Here is a 17,029-nt window from a genome sequence, read left to right as displayed (position 1 = left end):
ATATTCCCATTGAGCCCTTTGAGTTGGCTGTAATATTGAGTAGCAAGTATTCAAGTGTCTTTCTCCTTGTATTCCATCTGGATGTTATGGATTTAACCATGATACAATGCTAAGTAATAAATATTAGGTCTGTTGCTTCCAGTTTCTCAGTATAGGCCCTTTTAAGCCCTTTGAACATTTTCTTCTAAATGTTACTTTCATCTTGTTATTAATTTAAAAACTACATGTGTATAAGTAAACATTGCCTATATCCTTTTTTTCCTTTTACAAAGTAAAAAAGTCTATCCTTCTACCCTCTTCTATTTGCATTCCGAAGTGATTACTAATCATTCCGCTGTTCCTGTGTGCATAGGTATGCACATATACACATATGTATGTAATGTATATGTATATGCGTGGACACACATAAGTGAATAGTTGATCCTCATTATTTGCAGTTTCTGTATTTGCATATTCACCTACTCAGTAAAATTTACTTGTAACCCCAAATCAGTACTGTGTGGTACTTTTGCAGACATACACACAGAGCAGTGAAAAATTTAAGTTCTATGATCCACACTTTCCCAGATGAGATTCAGCAAGGTGATGCTCTGAATTGTTTCAGCTCTCATACAAGGATGACCAGAGGAGGAGACAACAGGGGGCACTGCTGCACAGGGCAGGAACCTCTGGTTCCGGGACCAGCCGGACTGGGTTTAAATTTCAGCTCTGATGCCTGTTATTGGGGCAGCCTCAGGAGTCACTTGATACTTCTGAACCTTGTTCTCTCTTGTAAAACAAAGAAAACAGAACCTACCAAGATGAGTTGTTTCCAGGATTTAAGATTATGAAATCGATGTGAGATGTATGTGTATGTAGGTTTATTTTCCCTAAGAGCAGTGGTTCAGTATTCACTAATTCATTGTTCATGTTGACTTTATAGAACATAACTACTGCGAATAATAAGAATCGATTGTTTGTATGCATATTGTATTTGATAGCTTTTATGAAAATGCCAAATTCTGTTCCAAAGGGTTATACTAATTTATAGCTGAACAGTTTTTGACTATTTCACATAGCTTTTCAATATCCTACCAAGTAGTCTTGTTGCTACTTTGTATTAAAGCTGTCATGTATGAGTCGTACCAGACACTGTGCTAAATGCTTTACAAGCGTTTTATAATTTAATTCTTATAGCCCTGAATTTTGAGTACCTCTGTCTCCATTCTACCTGTGTTAAACAGATTCAAAGCAGCTAGGAAGGGGCAGAGGCAGGATGAAGCCTAAATCTGTGAAACTCCAAAGCTCCTTGCCATTCCCTGCTATTGACCACTAGACTGCCTCCTCTCTTGGTGACTAGAAGTACATAGGTAAACCTCTCTTGACAACATCTCTTCCAGCAGCCAGCTTGGTGTACTAAACCAGACACAGCACCAAAGAGCGGTTAATGCTGTTGATGTTAGGCAAGTTCTCTTTCTAAACCTCAGTTTCCTGAGAGGGAACTTCTGAACCCTCATTTCCTCATCTCCTATTTAAAAATGAGGATCAAAGATTGTTAAGGCTCAAAATCCAACCAAAACTGTTTTGGAAATTTTAAAGCACTATTTAAGTATACGTGATCATTAAGCTAACTTTTGGAAAGTGCTATACATAATAATCACTTTTACTGCATAATTTAATTACCAATCTGTGTAATATATAGCATCCCACTGATTAAGACAACTCAATATAGCATTCCAGTGATCAAGAATCAACTCTGTAAAAATCATTAGTACTTTCTGCAGTGGTGAGGGAAGCTTTGAAAAGTATGAGGAAAATATTTGTCTCCACCTTACAGTAATTGGAGGACCATTCCAAGGTCACCTTAATAGAATATGCTTCCTGTCCCATCCATGAAAATGTATTTGCTGACCATTATTTTCTCAAAATTCAGCATTATTTTAAAAATTTTACCCCTCAGTGGCTGTAAAATATGACCACATGGCACATTATATGCAGTTTAAAGAAAGTATGTTTCTAGCAAAGATGGCAATTAAAGCAAAAATCCTATTGCCCATTGATTCTCATTATAAAATTAGAGATATGTTAACTCTGGGAGAAATCAATAAACTAAAGCCCTTGTGCTTTTTATGTTTTCCTACCAAAATATTAGGACTTGTTCATCTTTGTGTTATGCATCCTGCCCAGAACATTTTTCACATAGTATCGGGTTGGCCAAAAAGTTCATTCAGGTTTTTCTATAACATCTTATGGAAAAACCCAAATGAACTTTTTGGCCAATCCAATAATTACAGTAAATACGCACTGAAGTACATGGAATAGTCAAAGCTGTTGGGTAACAGGAGCATTTGGCCACCTTACGGTTGTAGCCCCTTCCCTAACAGTCTACTTATTCTAATGTTGTACTAGTAGCACCTAACAAATTTTCTTGGTTCTAGAATTTTTCTCTGAAAATAATGGTTTCTTCCATGTAAAGAATGAACCTGGATCGATACTTCTAACACCTAACATATGCCTCTTCTCTTTGTCTGCTAATGGAATTATAATACCCGATACAGAGGTAGCATACAGAATTCACAGCCTGAGAAGTGTTTCAACCATAAAAGACAATTTTCCAGGCTCTAGTTTCATAAGTTTCCTCCTTATCCTCTAAAATAAATCCTTTATCTTGAACTTATTCAGAGTGGGAAAAGCTTAGTCTAATTTTCACTTTTTTGGAGGCAGATCCTGATCAACTAAAGGAAAAGGTCAAAGATCTAGAGACACAGCTCAAAACCTCAGATCTAGAAAAGCAGCATTTGAAGGTAACTATTTTATAAATGTTTTGTGAAAACAGCTGTTGAAAACTGTTTTTATGATCACCGAGTTTTAAGTATGTATCCTAAATATTCCTGGGATCACATTTTATACTTACATTTAACCTTGATATTACAAAGTTGATTATATTCATCTGACTGTATTAAAAAATATTTATTAAAACAGAACTATCAAAAAATTGAGACAAATAGGATTAAAGAGTAAATTATTTTTAATTGTCACAAATATAGCTCATTATTGTAATATTTTCCTAAGTTTTGGGTCACATTGGGAACAGTGTCTTTTATTTCCTTTTGAAATTCTTTTCAGGAATAGTTCCCTTAAAGAAAGATATTTGATATGCTTTATCTCTTTAAGAATCTGTAAACAGAACAAAAGAGCATAAATATGAAAATTCACTAGTGATCACTGGCTATTCTACATGGTCATTAAAGCTCAAATTGTTTCTTTACCAGATGCCTAACTTTTAGCCAGGCAGAAGCCCAACAGTTTACCTGATCATAAATATATTTAAAGCAAGTGACGATTATTCATTGAAAATTAGATATTTGTAAAGAAAATACAAGTAAAGCCTAACCAAAGAATCTTAACCAAAATAACTTCCATGTTGTGAATAGCCAAGTTTTTTGATTGCCTCACTGAGAGTATCTTAATATTATTTTGGAGAAAGATTAAATCCCCTCTGATTTAAGAGCTGATAAATTTTAGTCCAAGACCAGGGCATAACTTACTTAGAGAACAAATAATTTGACAGTTAACAAGTTAGTTACTTACACTGTACAATGAAACCTTATTAATAAAATCTTAAGAAAATACTTCTGCCGTATATTTGACTATTCAGGTTACTTTGGCTTTCATGTTTGTAATTAAATCTCTTTAGTTCACACCTAAAGAAAGAATGTATTTTTTCCTATATATACCTTTTAAAGATAATATGTTCTTATTAGGAGGAAATAAAAAAGCTGAAAAAAGAACTGGAAAATTTTGATCCTTCGTTTTTTGAAGAAATCGAAGATCTGAAGTATAATTACAAAGAAGAAGTGAAAAAAAATATTCTCTTAGAAGAGAAGTTAAAAAAGCTCTCTGAACAATTTGGAGTTGAATTAACTAGTCCTGTTGCTGCTTCTGAACAGTTTGAAGATGAAGAGGAGGAAAATCCTGTTAATTTCCCTATATACTAAGGGCCACCTCTAACTATAGTTTTATTTAACTGTTTATTAACTTTATAAGTTAAAATTCCATCTGGAAATCAGGCAAGTCTCTGACCTACATGATTTCCTTCCCAATACCTTGTACCTTTACCTAAACTGGAATTTTTAGTAAATAAAATTATATGAAAATTTCAACATATTAGAAAAGTGTATTTTTGAAGACTTTTAGGATAAGTTATATCTGTCAAATAGGCAATGAGCTATGGTGAATTCCTATACATTCATAATGTTTTAAGTTTCTTAAACATTTAAAACTGGGGTTTTATATATACTTACATATTCTCAAATTATATATGTGTGTGTGTGTGTGTGTATATATATATAGATAAAAATACATTATGAAGTTGAGCCGTAAGTTTTCTTAAATGTCTAACAATATTAAATTCAGCTTAAAAACTATTTAATTTTTAAAGTAAATGGTCCAGAATTGTTGGTTTGTCTTTTATGCTACCACCCATGTATAATGGACTGAATCCAACCTTTGTACAAGCTGGGCAGCTTATTATTATATTTTAAATTCCAGAGGTTAAAACTCACTTGCTGTTTCTCAATAAAATTTTGAATAGATATTTGCAGGTGGGAAATTCATTTCTTCAAATGCTAGAAGACATGTTGCTATATTAGACGCTGAACAATAAATAGAAACTCTGAGATATTTTTACCTTCTAAACGTGGCAGAGTATTCAATATTGAAATATAGTAACAAAGAAGCTGGTTTTTAATTGCATTTCCAGTTTATACATTGAGTATTATATCTTTGAGCCTACCAAATTTCTGATTATCTATTTTTGAAAAGTGATTAAATAAACACTTAGCATCAAAGGCATACACATAATTGTTCAGATTCATGTTGATAATAACTGGTTTTGAATTCATATAAGTATCTGGGATTGGCCAGCATAAACCAAGATGATGGCGATGGACCTGAAAAGAAAAAAAAAAGGGTATTAGCTTTTAGCCTGTATTATCTTCATTCACTTACAAATCTTTTGAGTGCCTACTATCTCCCAGGCACTATTTAAGGCTCCATGTCATCTTACCCTTTTTTTTTTTTTCATAGCTCTTCTCCTCCTGACATATTACATATTAACTTGCTTATTGTCTATCTTCCCCATTAGAATGTAAGCTTCATGAAGGCAGAGACATTGTTTTGTTGACTCTATTTCCAGCACCTGGAAACATGCCAGGAACATAATCAGGGGCTCCATAAAAATGTAATGAATAATAGAGTCTGTTGCTGAGTGCAGAAGTTAGCCAATTGAAAAATGTGGGCGGAAGGCATTCTAACCAAAAGAAATATCATGTGATAGAATCGTGTTTTTGCTCTGGTTGCGTTTGGTTAAGAACATATACAGTGTGGGTGTTTGGGAGATGGGGGTAAAGAGTTCTGGAAATTTTAGCAGGGGCCAGATCGTGAAAAATCTTAATGTCACTGAACACTTTTAAGCAGGGACGTAGTATTCTCATTCATTTGTGAAGCATGGACAGGACAGGGATAAGACTGAAAGATAACGCTGAGGAGGGTGATAAAATAATTCAAGCATGAATCTTGTTTTAAATTAAAATCAACAGCCAATTGGTAAGAAGTACACAGATGCAATAGATGAGAATCTTTTAGAACTGATAATTGGATGTACGAAGTGATGGAGAGAGGGGTTAAAAATGATGTCTAAGTTTTTGGCTTCAGTGAATTGTTTGGAGTTGGGGTTGGTCCAAACTGGACTAGGGTCCAGTTTTGAACATTTGAGAACCTATGTGAAATCAAACAGACAAGTCCAGGAGACAGAAAGGGCGCAAAGTGTAAAAGAATTCATTCTGTATATATTAACTGTCACCTTGGCACTCTTTTAACTCAACAAATTCTATAATCAGGTACCTTTGAGAAATGCTGCGTTAAACTAAGTTATTAGTACAGATGTCTCAGAGAACACTACTGGTCAACATGAATTTCCAAGAAGGCAGTACATAGTACGCAGGGATTTCCGGACATTTTCATCACTCTAATTCTGAAGCGCTTCTAGAAGAACCAACGCCCCACAGGGTAAATACATACTGGGAAACACAACTTTATCACATAAAGATGGTGGCATGTGAGATGAAGAAATTAAATTACTACATATCAGGATTACTGCAATTTGTAGAGCATTTTAGTGCCACTTCTACTTTAAGAAGACAAAATGACATAATCCCACAAATTATTTTCTGCCATTACCTTGATTAAACAGCCATCACTGCAGTGCCACACTATTCCTTCAATTTTACCCTCTCTGCAACCTTCAAACCAGGACAACAGATCATTGTGCTTCAAAGTAGGTAGATTTCTTATTTGAAATGCTCCATGTGGTATAAGAAGATGTAATGGATGCTTCTTGCTTCCTAACCCTAAAATTGTAAAACTCTGCCATTAGCCACACAGAAGTTTCAAAAAGCATGAGGAAATTTCTCCCTCCAAATTAAAAAAAGCCTCTAAAACACTGAGGAATAAATTTACCAAAAAGTTTGATTCCTTGAAGAGAGACAAGTGCCCTCACTCGAAAGTCGGCACCTTATGCCATTAAATCTAAATTCCACCTTCGTGTGCTCTATACCAGGAATTGGCAAACTATGACCTTCAACCAAACCCAGCCAGGCGCCTGTTTTTGTAAATTGTTTCAATGGAACACAGCCAACCCATTCATTTAAGTACTCTCTATGGCCTGTTTCAGAGATATGGCCCAGAAAGCCTAAATATTTACTATCTAGCTTTTATAGGAAAGTCCACCAACTGCTGCTGTATGTACACCATTAGCCACATTCAACTATCATTCAGTATTTACCAAACAGCCACGCTGTATCTGATAACTTGTATAATTACTGTCTTAGATTCTTTTCACCTGCCAATCAGTCTACTTCTGATCTCTATATAGGATTTTGCTATTCCAGCTTTAATGACCTTGGGTCTGTGTTCATCCCTTAACAATACTCCATAGTGCCCTCAGGACTTGTACTCAAACCATCATGGTATATATTCGAATGCTTGATATGCTATTCATTGCTAATTATTTTATTTACTTTACTCCTAGCTGTTAATTAATGCTAAACTAATTACCTAGCCATGAAAAGCAACCTAAGTGCCCATCAACAGATGAATGGATAAAGATATGGTGTGTGTGTACACACACACACACACACATACACAGAAAATGGAATATTACTCAGCCATAAATAATGAAATCCTGCCAATTGCGACAACATGGATAGACCTAAAGGATATTATGCTAAATGAAAGAAGAAAAAGACAAATACTGTATGATTTCACTTATATATGGAATCTAAAAACCAAAACAAATAACCCAAGTTTATTAGTCATTTCTTTAGTGTGTATTTTTTTTCAGTTGAACCTAGGAAGTTTTCTTTAAAAATGACTACTGTAACTAAACAAGAAAAAGGATTTACTCACCATATGGGTTTCCATTAATATTGGTTCCTATAAGCTCCAGTGTTTGTTCTAAGAGATCTGAGAGTGGCACTGCACTAATTTCCAAAAGACCAGGATCATCAGAATGATGCCTCAGTACCAGGGCGATTTCAAATTCATAATTTACTACAGAGGAATGCCAGCAATACTGTTTGTTGTTTTTCTCCACTGGTACCCAACCTATCATTTAAAGAAGGAAGTGTTTTTTATTGCACTGTTTTTCTTTGGATTAAGACCTAAAGTAACTTTAATTTTTGTTGCAAATTTTCTGTATTTTCTGGATGTTCTATCACACACAGGTATCACTTTTAACATCAGTGGAAATGTTAGCAGTTTTACTACTTTGTAAATTATAATCTTTTTTTTTAATCATAAGGTCTCATTCTTGATTCTGCTGAGGAATTAACCCGTTTGATTATTCACTTCAGAGCACCCAGCATTCTTTTAATAGAAAATTCACATTTTCAATAAGAATTGAGCACCATTCTAAGACACAGCACTAAAACTTCTTTTTAAATTAAGTTTTCTCTCTACCTTCTCTCCAGTTTCAGTGACGATAGACAGATGCAAGTGTTCCGCAATTTACTGTATTGTTCCAGTATTTATTGAACAATTTATTGATTGTTACTGCTATTCCCTTCCTAACTACTACTGATGCCAGATTAGGCTTCTTTGTTGTGGAGAATTCCTTACCAAAAAAAAAAAAAAAAAAAAGACAAACTAGGGCATAAACACTATTATGACCATCACATCTTTGGCATTCATTATTCGCCCAGATTACTGTAATAACCTCTTTGCTGATCTACTATCTCTAATTCCCCACCCCTTGTAATTCTATTTCAAGAATTTAAATTTAGTTCTGCTGTAGCTCTCCTTAATAATCATCTTCAGGATAAACTTCAAACTTCTTCAGATGGAATATAAACCCCTTTAAGATCTGAGCCCATTCCACATCTCCAGCCTCTACTTTTATAGCTTCAAGTGTCATACACTCTAAACATTCCAGCCACAGTAAGGTGTTATTTAAAATTTCTCAAAGACTCCATGATCTCTCCCCTTCGTGGGAGTTTGCCTAAGCTGACCTTCTCCCTTCCCTTGCCAACTAACTTCCTGGTTCTTAAGCTTCAGTTTCAATGTCCACTCTCCTTAGACGCCTCCTCTAACCACCACAGGTTGAACTAGGAGTTCTTCCTCTTTTCTCCAACTGTACCCTGTGTATTATTTCCTTTTAGTTCTTAAATCATACTATTATTGGTAGATTTTTCCTGTTGTCTAAAAGATCATCAAGGATAAAGGTTCTGATCCTCCTCACTTCTGTATTACTAGAATCAAAGAGTACTTTGCACATTACAGGTTCTTTTAATCTGGAGTTATCCTTCTACTCAGCGCACTTTTGCAAAATTTTCCCATCTCCAGAAAAACTACTGTGAGACACCTATTTTCACTTCCCTTTGAGACAGTCTTCTAGGATCTTTGCAAAAAATATATACATATTGTTATCCCCAGTCTAAAAAGTAAAAGTCTTAATATCCCATTTCAGATTAGAACATACCATCATCCTAACAACACTTCAAGGCTATTCCCACACTCAATGCTTTATTAATCTTCACAGACTACAGGTAGTAAACGGTCCACCTGAGAAAAGATTCTAAACTTGAGAGGACGTTCTTGATATGAAACATCTTTAGTATCGTTAAATTAGACTTAGAAAATTCTTGCTATACAGATAAATACCATGAAGTACCATGTTAAAATTAAGTTCTGTAATTTCCAATTGAATGTATAATACCAGGAATGTGTCCATTTTCATCAGGCATTGGATTCCCATTTAATTGTTCTATTTCCTTCGCTGGTATCCAGCACTCTGGAACAGGTCTGAAGTCCTCCTCAACATTCCAAAAAAATTCTAAAAGAGTTAAATAATCTTATGTGTGGCAATACTTTAAAAAAAAATATAACACTGAACAAATTCAAAGTGGGAACAGCTAATGAACCCCATAATGTCAGGTACCATATAATTAGTCTCCATTCATTACCACCACAATGTGACTACTTCTCAGGGTTAAGGTACTAACACTTTAAATTTTCAATTTTGAACCCACCACTATCTGTAACAGTAGTAACAGTCTAACTAAAGCAACCAATGTTCCAGCATGTGTGATTTATGGTAAATTTTTAATGCACTATGAATATAAATATATAAAGATTATGTGTATGAATGAGTGGATATATAACAATAAATGTATATATCTACTTATATAATATTTAGAGGCATCTACTGTAATAATTAAAAATATTAATAATCCTTTGAGATTTGTGCCTGATTTATAAAATTACCCATTTGTCTCTTAGGTAGACAAAACCAAAATGTGTCACTCATTTTATATATATATATATGTGTGTATATATATATATATATACACACACAATAATTTGTATGTTTTAATAAAATGGACATGCTACAATGAAGAGTCACAGAAGTGTTAGGAAAATATTTTGAAATATTTTTCAAGAATATGCTTTTACATATAAAGATATTCAATTATAATTTTTTCTTTTCCCAAAGTGCTTAAATTGTAAAGAAGGATATAATATATAGAACACCATAGCAAGAAATAAGCCAAAAATTTCAACTTAAATCATGAAAAGCTTTAAAAAAAAAAAAGAAAAAAAAGGACCCACTAACCTTTTGAGTTTTGTTTTGAATGTAGAAAATTTTTAAACCTTTTCTCTGCTAGTTTGTTAGGTTTTCTATCTAGCCGAGCCCAAAGGTACGGCTGACCTAAAAAAATAATGAAAGGAAAAAAAAAGTTTTAAGATGCAAACAATAAAATTTATCTTGAAAGACATTTCCGTATAAAATTTTTCAATAAACAGTAGGAGTCATCTCCTCTAAGAGAAACAACCCTGAAGACAAAGGGAAATATGCAGTATAACAGACGTCCTACCTAACAGTACCTGATGTATAAGACTTAAGTCTTTGGTTAAAGAGTGATGGGGATGAGATAAAAAGCAAATGTGATTCCTTCATAAGGACATTCCACAGCCATATTTTATTAGAAACTAGCAATTGTGAGAAACCAAAGCTACCTCTATACTAAATGGAAACATAACCAGAAAATTGTATTCACACTTTCTCTGAAACCGAACTATGTGCTATGAGGGTTAATTCCCAAAAATGTGGAGTGAGGCTAAACTGTTTTGCATGGCTCTGACCCCTGGGGTCAAGGCACGGAACACTGATTAATAACAATGCTTTACAGTCAGGGATCTGAGAAGTTTCAGGGCGGGTGCCAGCATTCTTTATTGACAACAGTGAGGCTAATGAGTTGCACCTGGTCTCAGTGAGACTCCTAGAGGGCTGATGTCGAGGCTGGTTACTTAGCAGAAAGATGCCTTCATGACCAGCAAAATATAAAAATCCCCAGCTGAGACTCCATTTCAGATTCCCGGTTTCTGAGGTGTTCCCTGCCTATATCAGTGGTGGTCCCTGCTTTAAGAAAGTGTGTCCTGCCTGGATTTGTCAGGAAGGTGGGGGAGGAGTCGGGGCAGGGGACCATAGAAGCTTTCACCTGGTCTCACCAGACCCTTTGCTGTGAGAGAGTCTTTGGTTGTGATGCGCATCCTTTTAATGCCTTTGCTGCATTGCCTATCCTTTACCTGTAATAAACTGTGAATTTGCAAGCACTGTCACTCTGGGTTCTGTACGTTTTCTTTAGCAATCCAATCTTGTTTAACTGCCACCATTATACATGATTACACATATGATGCACACTGAAATTTCTTAATATAAGTCTAAAAAAATCTTTTAGTTTCTTCAAATATATAAATCAGAGATTTATCTTAAAAATTATTGATTAAAGTTTGGTTTAGGCACTGTATATTACTCATTAGCTATACCAATACATAATATGAAGAACCAGATTAAAACTACATTGTCATTTCTGTTGAACGGACCTTTTGTTCTTTTCACAAGTAAACATAAAAGAATGCATTGCACTCACACCCATTAAGATGGCTACTATCAAAAAAACAGAAAAAAACAAGTGTTGGTGAGGATATGGAGAAGCTGGAACCCTTCTGAAGTCCTGCTAGGAATGTAAATAGTGCAGTTGCTACAGAAAACAGTATGACAGTTCCTCAAAAAATTTTAAAAAGAATTAGTATATGATCCAGCAATTCCATCTTTTGATACATACCCCAAAGAATTGAAAGCAGGGACTCAGATATTTGTACACCATGTTCATAGCACCACTGTTCCCAAGAGCCAATAGATGGAAGCATCCCAAGTACACACTGATGGATGAATGGTATATACACACAATTATGTAGTATATACAAACTTGTGGTATATACATACAATGAAATATTATTCATCCTTTTATAAAGGAAGGAAATTCTGACATGTACTACAACATGGATGACTCTTGAGGACAATATGCTAAGTGAAATAAGCCAGCCACAAAAAGACAAATACTGTTAAGACTCCACTTATATGAGTTACCTAGAGTAGTCAAAATCCTAGAGACAAAGTAGAATGGTGTCTGGAAGGTGGGGATGCTGAGTTGTTTAATGGGTATGAAGTTTCAGTTTTGCGAGATGGAAAGAGTTCTGGAGATGGCTGTGTTGACAGCAGCACAACGATGAGAACTGCACACACCACTGAACTGTACACTTAAAAATGGTTAACATGGTAAATCTTATGTCATATGCATTTTATCACAATTAAACATGAAAAAAGAGGCACTTCAGAAGAGATTTCCTGATATAAAGAATGTGCCCAATATGCATTTAACGGTTCTATTTCTCTTGCTGGAATTGAGAGGTAATTTCACTATCCGGAAAAAAAATCACAAAGATTATTTCTCTCTTTTCAATGCATTTTTTTCCCTTAACATAGTTGACAATTTCTATTTGAGTTTAAAGTACATTGAAATGAAATAAATTAGAGACATTGCCAATAGTAGTAAAAACAATGGCATCAGCACTGGGATCAGTGGAATGAGAACAAGCTTTAGGGTCAGATAAACCCCATTACCAGTTGAGCCTTCATTAATTATATGGTCTCGAACAAATTATTTATGTTCTCTGAGCTTCAGTTTCCGTTTCTGTGAAATGGAGAGGCTTATTGTGCAAATTAGAGATAACACATATAAAGCATTTATCATACTGTCTGGCCCTTAATGGGTATTAAGTAAATATTAGTTATCTTTCCTTCTTCCCCCAAGAGAAAGATACAATGATATAATAAGTATAATATACCAACTGTGATTTTATTATTTTCCTATTATACTTAGGTTTCCAAGGGTTTATGAAGAGCAATGCCCCATTTCAGATATATATAGTTTAAGTGACTAAGAAAAATAAGTAATATTTGTAGTACAGTTTTATATTACCTTTGTAGGTAGTAACATAACAACATGTTCCATCCACTTTTTCTGTTGGAATTGCACTGTGTATATCTGCATCTAATGCCTTGTGACTTATCGTTTCAGTTGCCAAAACTTTAAATGGCTTAAAAAAGAGAAAGAGAAAACTGGTTTAAGATAAATAGCCTCTATGCCTTCGCACACACTCTTACCTGGAAGTTCTTAATTTCACTAGTTCTAAGGGATGATCACCAGTTTACCCTTCAAAATATTTCTCCTGTGAAGTTCTTACAAATCACCCACTCCCCTTCTATGCTATCATAGCAATACATGTTTTTCCCCACAGATTTGTAATCAGAGTCGACTTGAACAACACAGGTTTGAACTGCAAGGGACCACTTATATGCAGATTTTTTTTCAATAGTAAATACTGCAGTACTACACATTCAAGGTTGGTTGAATCCTGGATGCAGAACCCTGGTTATGGAGGAAACTCGAATATGAGGTCCAACCACAAGTTATACTCGGATTTTCCACTGCTGTAGGATCCAAGCCCCTAACCCCTGGCATTGCTCATGGGTCAACTGTATTCACGTTTCTTTATCCATCATAATAAGCTTGACACCAGGAACCATGTCCTATGCAGAGCTGCATCCCTAGCACAGGTGTTAAGTGTGTTCAGTCATTTACTTGACAATTATTTGCTAAATGCCTCCTATGGGTTAAGCATTGTTCTCAGCACTGGGACAGAGATGAACAAAAAAGGACCTGCCTTTGGTGGAAGGTTCATTTTAAGGAGGGAGATGACAACAGCAACAAAATGTATAGTACAATGTTAGCTATGATAAGTGCTGAGGAGAAAAACAAATGCGGACCCTTTCAGCTTTATCAGTAGTAAACTGTTTGCATGTTTAACTTACGGTTTTTCTACTGTCAGGAAGACAAGCCAAAACAGTATCAAGAATGGAGGAAAAGACAGTTTCTAGGATCCTTACCAGCTTTTTATCTGTAATTTATTTTCATTTATGAGAAAGACTCTGCCACTGTTTTATAGTCTAAATTATCTGAAGTAACACTCACCTTACATAATGTGAAAAAACACTGTACAATATAAACATACTGGTGTGATAGGCTTAAGACTAATAAATGAAGTACTGTTTCAGAGTCTGGCAAACAGGAAATTAGCCCCATTCGGGTACTAATTCGGGATTCAGTATTTTTAAGATAAAACTGAATGGTTAGGGATTTATCAGTAACTTACAACATTGGTATCAGAGGATATCAATTTAACCTGTGGCAGTAGGACCAAGGTTTGGCCCAATTGGTGTGTGTGTGTGTGTGTGTGTGTGTGTGTGTTTAAATTTATCAAAGATTCTAGGGAGGAGATGACTTTATGGAGTTCTTGATGAGTACAAATATCCCTTCCATAAGAATGAATTACCTACCACTCTATGCTACTGACATGTCCAAAGGACAGCATAAGATACCAAGGGGTTTGCAAAGTTCTCCTTCTCTGTCACTTAAGTCTTTAAACTCTGACTGGAAACAGAAGGCATGTATGTATAAAAAGTAATAGCTAGTATCAATTGAGTGGTCCTCTACAATTTCTTGGTAGGGGAAATCGCTAGGATAAGTAAGCTGATGAAAGATTTCATAGAGAAGTTCTGATTCCAAATTTTTAAAATCCTGGAAGTGATCCAGGCAGAGTGTGTAGCCTGAGCATAGAGACAGGATTGTGCTTGGTATGTCCACAGGATGAAACAGACTTTGCTAGAACAGATACGTCACTTTAAGTAGGCACCTCTGTCACAAACACACATGGCATTTTTCACTGCACTGAGCTCAGGCACCTCATTGTGGGCCCAACAGTCACTTTAAGACTGGGCCTGATTAATGAGAATCCTTGAATTGCAGTTAAGAATTTGAATGCTATGCTATAAACAACACTATAAGCTATTCTTGACTGCAAAGGAACAAGAGAAGGGGCTTATTTTCCTGGTGGAGGGTGCTTTTACAAACTACTCCCCTCCCACCTGCAACGTACAAAGTTGAGAATCACAGCTAGAGCGAACCACTATTCAGGATGACATTGTTTCGTATGAATTAAGTTTGTTAGGGCTTAAAAAGTAAAAGTCTGACAACGACTGCTACAGACATTTAGTAGTAACTGCGGGGTTTTGACTAGGAAAGAATAATGATGATCATTCTCAGCGGCAAGAAAGAACAATTTAGTGCAATAAGGGCGTAAAATATTAATAACTATAATAGCGGTGGCAGTGAGATGTTATAAGGTAAAAAGCATCAAGGTAAATGGAAAACTGGCATGAAATGACACCAGGGTTTATCCAGTAGCCTGCCATGTGTCAGGTCCTAAAAACTGGGACTAGAAATAACACAGCAGTCTTGGCCTTAAAAGTCTTTTAGCCTGGGAGACAAGAAGGCCAGTGTGAACGAAGTTAACGGGAAGTGGAGGTGGAGTTAAATGCACATGCTGATTTTGTATGATGAGTTGAAGCACCCAACCAATAAGTGGTGATTTTGCTATTAAGGACTTTACTATATATTAAAGAGTTATCCTGATACAGGATCATTCACCAGTATTTATTAAGGGACCTTTCTATACGTAAAACACGTTGCTGCGAGAATAGAAAACCTTGAGATGGGAACACCAAAATTAGAATCAAGTAGTTAATTACTGATAACAATACACGAGGTCTGATCTTTAGTGACCTATTTAGGTTAGTTGTCAACACTGTCATCGGTTCCCAGGTTTGAACAGGTGAACCAAGTCTTCTAAAATCTCCACTTTGACACCACACTCGTGAAAAGTAGGAAAGCTTGTTTTGCGGTGACTATGCGACTACTTAAAGGATTTTCCTCAAAAGATGGTAACCTAAGAAGAAAGGAACATTATTTAAGATGCGGGTTTTCAATTTCCATGCGATGGCAAGTTTGAATCGCCAGATCAGAAAAATTATCCCGCAGATTCCCTCTCTTGCAACTAAGAAGGTACAAGAACCTGGAGCTCGGGGCGTAGAAGACCCGTACCCTAGACCGCCCCAGCGAAACCTGCAAACCGCCCCCGCCCCCAGTCTACAGGGCGGCTCCACCGCACCTGGGAACCCTGTCCGGGTTCAAACGCAGCCCGCGCCGCGGGGAGCAGCCCACCCGCGGCCGCCCCGCGGGCCCCGCGCTCCTCGGTACCTGATGCTCCCTTTTGGTGGAAGGCTCCTCTTTCACCTCCGTCACAAACACACACGGCATTTTCCGCTGCACCGAGCCCAGGCGCCTCATGGTGGGTCCACAGGCAGTGCGAGTGGAAAGCGCGCTTACGAACAGCGCCGGGTCCGCGCCAGGACAACATCCACAGCAGTCAGCCGCGTTACTCAAGCCACGCACGTTCCGCGCGCTGGACCAGCGGCCGCGCTCCCGCGTCCCCCGGCACCGAGGTGGGCCGGGACGCACGCCCGGAAGCGGCCTCCTGGCCGCGGAGCCTTCTGGGAGTTGTAGTGCGGAAGCCAAGGTACCTCCGTGTGTGCTCTCGCCAGCGTCCCTCAGGGTTGTGATGACCTTGAAAACACAAAGATCCGTTTCTGGTGTGTGTGTATTAGTAGCCGATGATATTTATGAAAATTAAATGCTATCAAGTGATAAGTAATGAGTCATTTTAGGTGGCGATTTAACACCATTTTGATGAAACCGATTTGCCTGTTCCCTTTAATATGTTCCTGGGAGAAGCACTGTAGAAGCTTAAAAATATCCGGAGACATCTCAAGGCGAAATGAAAAGTAACTTCCCTGGAAAAATGTTAGAAAACGCTACAATTAAAACATCTAGGACCCTCCCAAAAAAGAAAAATTACCGTTTGTATTACGCCTCATTGTGCAGCATAATATGGTCAAAATTGTTTCTGGTGTCTTTTCCAGAGTGAATGCAAAGTGTGGCCTTAGACCAATCCAAAACCACACGAATACCAACAACCAGCTTTCAATCTCAATTTTTCATAGGAATCTCACTTACCTTAGTTAAGTATGAGCTCCAACAGAGTCCAAATGGCTTGAGTACTTGTCAATCAACTGCAGAGGTAAAAACCGCTTTGACTTATTGCTCAAAAGAACTTTGGAGGGTAAGTAATGACAGTCAATGACTGAATAAAAATTAATAAATATTAAATATTTAGTAATAGTAGCCTTTCT

At 36.5% G+C, this 17,029-nt stretch overlaps 2 protein-coding genes across 12 annotated transcripts in view; one reads left to right on the top strand and one right to left on the bottom strand.

Moving 5' to 3' along the window:
- CEP290 (centrosomal protein 290) overlaps positions 1-4,142 on the top strand; it is a 94,485-nt gene extending 90,343 nt beyond the window's left edge. For 6 of the 7 annotated variants that reach the window (XM_082351777.1, XM_082351778.1, XM_082351773.1 and 3 more), the window contains 2 exons: positions 2,704-2,783; positions 3,744-4,142. In XM_082351777.1, the coding sequence (XP_082207903.1) occupies positions 2,704-2,783; positions 3,744-3,977 (314 nt within the window). In that variant the 3' untranslated portion in view covers positions 3,978-4,142. Of the gene's footprint in view, positions 1-1,223; positions 1,350-2,703; positions 2,784-3,743 lie in introns of those variants that run through there. The other variant, XM_082351779.1, reaches the window with a different exon arrangement.
- On the bottom strand, positions 2,990-16,327 carry RLIG1 (RNA 5'-phosphate and 3'-OH ligase 1). 5 transcript variants are annotated; one of them, XM_082351844.1, is made up of 8 exons: positions 16,038-16,265; positions 12,861-12,978; positions 10,151-10,246; positions 9,254-9,370; positions 7,447-7,644; positions 6,220-6,389; positions 5,048-5,179; positions 4,814-4,931 (listed from the first exon to the last, which is right to left on the bottom strand). In XM_082351844.1, exons 1-7 carry the CDS (start codon positions 16,125-16,127, stop codon positions 5,087-5,089), a joined length of 882 nt encoding a protein of 293 aa, XP_082207970.1. In that variant the 5' UTR covers positions 16,128-16,265; the 3' UTR covers positions 4,814-4,931; positions 5,048-5,086. The 5 variants fall into 5 exon arrangements, with proteins under 5 accessions (XP_082207968.1, XP_082207969.1, XP_082207971.1 ...); XM_082351842.1 differs by lacking the exon at positions 5,048-5,179 and having other exon boundaries at positions 2,990-4,931; positions 16,038-16,274; XM_082351843.1 differs by lacking the exons at positions 5,048-5,179; positions 12,861-12,978 and having other exon boundaries at positions 2,990-4,931; positions 16,038-16,327.
- Between the last annotated feature and the right edge of the window lie 702 nt (positions 16,328-17,029).

This window comes from Balaenoptera borealis (genome assembly GCF_965194805.1).
Source record: "Balaenoptera borealis genome assembly, chromosome: 13".
Taxonomy (NCBI): Eukaryota; Metazoa; Chordata; class Mammalia; order Artiodactyla; family Balaenopteridae; genus Balaenoptera; species Balaenoptera borealis.
Note: the sequence above shows the minus strand (reverse complement) of the source record. Positions and strands in the feature narration are given on the sequence as shown.